We start from the raw sequence: 4979 nt of genomic DNA, 5'->3' as shown, positions 1-4979 counted from the left end.
GTGTCGGCGCTGCCCGCGGCCCCCCCCGGCGCGGCCCCCCCCGCCGCCCCCCCCCGCTCCCCCCGCTCGGGCGGACGCGGCTGCGGCGGCAGCGCCGGAGCATCAGCGGGGCGGGGGCGGGGGCGGGGGGGGCGCGGGGGGGCTCGGCCCCGGCACCCCGCTGATGTCAGCGGCAATCGCGGCCCGCCCGGCCCGCTCTGTCGCGATACGGGGCTTGTGCCGGAGGGCGCTGCGGCGGGAGGGGGGTCGGGGGGGCTCAGGGCCCACCCAGCGCTTGCATCAGCTCGGGGGGGGGAAGGGGGCGGGGCCTGGCCTCAGTTTCCCCCACTTTGTCTCTTAAAAAAAGGGGGATGAGCCTCCCGCGGGGTCCTGCGGGGACTGGGGGGGGACACGCAGGGCGGAGCCCCCCTGAAAGCGTCTGCGCGTGTGTGGCGGCAGCAGAGCGGGGAGACGTGGGGGCGTCGGAAGGGGGGCCCGGCCTCGGTGTCCCCTCCCGGAGTGGGATTTTGTCCCTTAGAAGAGGGGGTTGAGCATCCCCGGTGTCCTGGGGGGATTTGGCGTGGGGACACCGGGGGGAACCCCCCGAAAAGCGTCTGCGTGTGTGTGGTGACACCGGGGGGGGGACGTGGCGTGTCCGTCAGCTCCGGGATGGGGGGGCCGGATGGGGGGTCCAGCCTCAGCTCCCCCCGCGCAGTGGAGTTTTGTCCTTAAAAAGGGGGATGAGCCTCCCGCGCGGTCCTGGGGGGGGTTGGAGGGGACGCGCAGGGCGGAGCCCCCCTAAAAGCGTCTGCGCGTGTGTGGTGACACGGCGGGGGAGGGGGGACACACGGACCGGCGTGTCCCCCCCGTCTGTCACCGCCGGGGGTGCGGGATGGGGGGGACGGCAGAGGACGCGCGTTGCCATGGGAACGGCTCTTCCCCTCCCCGTCTCCCTGAGGATGGGGAGGAGGATGAGGAGGGGTCCCTTGGGGGGGACACACACGACCCCCCGGACAGCGGGGTGGGAGGGGGGTGATGCCCAGGAGGCATCGGACACCCCCAGGTCCCCCTGCCCCGGTCACCCCACGGCCTGGACCCCCACAGCACCCCCGAGGGACCTGGGGGGGCGAGAAGCTGGGGCGCGGGCACGCGGAGCGCTGCCAGGGCCCCCCCGGGCACTGTCACCCCCCCGGGTACTGTCACCCCCCCGGCACCGTCCCCCCCGCGCTGGCACCGAGGCCGTGCCCGCGCTGCCGGTGCCAGGCACGGGCACGGCCCCAGCGGTGACTCAGCAGCTCCGGCCCCGCCGGGCCCCCCCCCCGTCACCGTGTGTGTCCCCCCGGGGTGGCCGGGCTGTGCCCCCCCTGTCACTGTGTGCCCTCCCCAGCCGGGCCGTGTCCCCCCGGGGGCCAGAGGGGTCCCGGGCCAGGTGGTCGCTAATCCGCCCCTAAAGCCCTTCCCGGCCCCGGGGCGTCACCCCCGAGGGTTGTCCCGAGCCACCTTGTCCCCCCACCTCCGTGCTGGGACACGTGGCGTGAGGGACGCGGGACACCGTGGGGGCTCCACGCAGGAGAGAACCCCCCAAACCCCGGTGCCCCTCGGTGCCCCCTCCCCTCTGCCGCTGCTCCTCGGCCCTGGCCCCATCCCTGTCCCCTCGGGGACAATCCCGGGATAATCGGGAATAAAGGCCAGGTGGCTCCTGATCCCGATCCCGGCTCAGACCGGCGGCCCCGGGCACGGGGAGAGGGGGATGGAACGCGGGGGGGGGACACGGGGGGCGGGCCCCACCCAGGAGCGGGCACTGCCACGTGCCACCAACACTGGCAGTGATGTCACCTGGCCCCAAGGTCACCCATCCCCGATGTCACCTGGCCCCAAGGTCACTTCACCCTGATACCCACTGGCACTGATGTCTCCTGTCATTGATGTCACCTGGCCCCAATGTCACTCAGCTCCACTGTCACCTGGCACTGATGCCAACTGGCCTCTATGCCACCCACCCCCAATGCCACCCACCCCCAATGCCACCCGTCCCCAATGCCACCCATCCCCAATGCCACCCGTCCCCAATGCCACCCATCCCCAATGTCACCCATCCCCAACATCACCCATCCCCAACATCACCCGTCCCCAATGCCACCTGTCCCCAATGCCACCCATCCCCAATGCCACCTGTCCCCAATGCCACCCGTCCCCAATGCCACCTGTCCCCAATGTCACCCATCCCCAACATCACCCATCCCCAACATCACCCGTCCCCAATGCCACCTGTCCCCAATGCCACCCATCCCCAATGCCACCCACCCCCAATGCCACCCGTCCCCAATGTCACCGTGCCCCAGCCACCGTCCCTGTACATTTGGGGTTTATTTGAGCCGTTTGTGACACAGAGCAGCGATGCTGGAGCCACTTGGGGACACGGTGACCTCGCTGTGGCCACCTGGCCCCACCTGGGCACAGTGACCCAGTGATGTGGCCACCTCAGAGTGGTGACGTGGCCACCTGGGCACGGCGACTCGGCCACCTCGGCGTGGTGACCCGGTGACCTCGGCGTGGTGACCTGGTCACCCTGGCACAGTGACACGGCCCTCTGGCCGGGTGAGGTGGCCACGGGCAGGGCTAGGCGGCCGTGTCGGGGGCCGTGTCGGTGGCCATGTCGCTGGCCACGGCCTTGGCCACCTTGTCCCTCAGGTAGGACACGCGCTGCCGCTCCAGCTTCAGCTCCAGGAACTCGTAGTGGGGCACCTGGGGGGGAAGGGGTGACAGGAGCCATGGGGTCCAGGGCTGTCCCCACCCTGTGCTGGGCCCGCCTGTCCCACGGCACCCACCTGGGGGGCCCAGCTGTGCCCCCAGCATGTCCTGATCCCCGGGGGCCCAGCACCCCCCTGGGGGTCCCAGTGCCTGCCCAGGGAGATCTCAACACCCACCTGGAGGGTCCCAGTGCCCACCTGGAGGATCCCACCACCCACCCAGGGGAGACGGTGATGCTGGGGGGGGGTGACAGCGATACCAGGGGCTGACAGTGACACTGGGGGGTGACACGTGGCTGTCACCCCCCCCCAGAGCTATAATTACCCTGGGGGTTTAATCCTGGCTGACCCCGTGGGATCAGCTCTAAGAGCTCGTCTGTGTCACCTCCCTGTCACCCCCCTGTCACCTGGCAGGTGGCCCGGGGGGATCACAGCGGCTCATCCCCGCTGAGCCCTGGGGAGGGAGGAGCTGGCAGCCCCCCAGAGGTGTCTGTGCCTCCATCCCCACGGAACCAGGTGTGCCCAGGTGGGCGATGGCACCCGGCTGGTGTCACCAGGGTGTGGCCACAGGGACTGTGCCCTGGGCCGGGCACAGGTGAGGCCACACCTGAGTCCTGGGGGCACCTCCCAGGGTGGGGGTCAGGCTCTGCTCCCAAGAGGGAATTGGCTCAGATGGCACCTGGGGACGTTCAGGTGGCGTTTGGGGAGGATTTGGGGAATGTTTTCAGAACGTTCCTCCTGGAGAGGGCTGGGGGGGTTTAAGTGCCGTGTGGATGTGGCACAGGGGGACAGGTCAGCGGTGGCCCTGGCACTGTGGGTACACACAGGGGGCCCGGGGGTGCCCAGCCCAGCACTGCCAGCCCAGCATTCCCGCTGCCAGCGTTCCCAGCTCACCTCCACCAGCAGGAAGCCGGCCCTGCGCAGGTGCCGCCGCGCCAGGGCCCCCCGGCCCAGCAGCTCCCGGCCCCGCGAGCTGAACTGCGGGAATTCCCAGCGCAGGAACGCCAGCCTGGGCACACGGGCACAGGGACACGGGGCTGAGCACAGGCACACACACCCCCAGCCCTGCCATGGCACAGCTGTCCCTCCCCTGCCACCTCCTGTCCTCCCTCCTCTTCCTCTCCTTGTCCCACTCCTGCCACCTCTTCTCCCCCTCCTTCCCTTCCTGTCCCCCTCCTCTTCCTGCTCCTGTCCCCCCCTTGCCCCCACCTCGAGTAATCCCCCAACCCTCACCCACCTCCCGGTCCCTGGGGGCAGTGCCTTTGTCCCCTCCCGTCCCCCTCTTCCTCCTGCCCCACTCCTTGTTCCCCCACTGTCCCCTTTCTGTTCCCCACCCACCTCCTGGTCCCTGGGGGCAGTGCCTTTGTCCCCTCCTGTCCCCTCCCCGCCTCCTGGTCCCCAGTGGCAGTGGCTTTGTCCCCCCTGTCCCCTGCCCACCTCTTGGCCCCTGGGGGCAGTGGCTTTGCCCCCTGGGAGTGGGGCAGGTGGGGGGCAGTGAAGTCCCCCACGGGCAGGGGTTTGTTGTCACCGTCCAGCACCACCTCGGCATCTGTGGGGACAGAGGGGACACGGGGGACATGGGCACTCGGAGCCACCCTCGGGGGGTCAGGGGGCTCTCCCTGACCCTGGGCCGGGATGTGTCCGTGGGGGATCCGTCCCCCTGTCCCACGGGAGGGGACGGGGGGCACTCGGAGCACGGAGGTTGCTGTGGCAGCCGGTGGCCGGTCCCCGACACGGGGGGACAGGGACCGAATTTGACTGGGCTGCGGGGGGTGACAGGGGGTGACAGGGCTGGGGGACAACAGGGGAAGGTGACAGGGCTGTGACAGGGCTGGGGGTACCTGAGAGCACCTGGGGGTGCCCGGGGCAGGTGACAGGGCAGGGGGAGCGGGGAGGTGACAGAAAGTAGCAAGGCTGCAGCTGTCCAGGTGACAGGGCTGGGAGTACCTCGGGTAACTAAGGAAGGTGACAGGGCTGGGGGTGTCCAGAGGTCCCCGGGGCAGGTGACAGGGTTGGGGGTGCCCAGGTGAAGGCAACAGGCCCAGGGTACCCAGGGGTACCGAGAGGTGCCAGGGGCAGATGACAGGGGAAGGTGACAGGGCGGTGACGGGGCTGGGGGTACCTGAGAGCACCTGGGGGTGCCCGGGGCAGGTGACAGGGTTGGGGGTGCCCAGGTGAAGGCAACAGGCCCAGGGTACCCAGGGGTACCGAGAGGTGCCAGGGGCAGATGACAGGGGAAGGTGACAGGGC

General features: G+C 70.3%; 1 protein-coding gene across 1 annotated transcript in view; it reads right to left on the bottom strand.

The window, feature by feature from the left end:
* Window positions 1-2327: 2327 nt before the first annotated feature.
* Window positions 2328-4979, bottom strand: part of TBRG4 (transforming growth factor beta regulator 4) — a gene marked incomplete at its 5' end in the record, with an annotated part of 11470 nt that continues 8818 nt past the window's right edge. The window contains 3 exons of the mRNA XM_017836821.1: window positions 2328-2724; window positions 3624-3738; window positions 4167-4492. Of these exons, the coding sequence (XP_017692310.1) occupies window positions 2599-2724; window positions 3624-3738; window positions 4167-4492 (567 nt within the window). The remainder of the gene's footprint in view (window positions 2725-3623; window positions 3739-4166; window positions 4493-4979) is intronic.

The sequence above is a fragment of the Lepidothrix coronata genome, unplaced genomic scaffold (assembly GCF_001604755.1).
Source record: "Lepidothrix coronata isolate B3197 unplaced genomic scaffold, Lepidothrix_coronata-1.0 Scaffold285, whole genome shotgun sequence".
Lineage (NCBI taxonomy): Eukaryota > Metazoa > Chordata > Aves > Passeriformes > Pipridae > Lepidothrix > Lepidothrix coronata.
The sequence above is the reverse complement of the archived record's forward strand: the minus strand, read 5'-3'. Positions and strand labels throughout refer to the sequence as shown.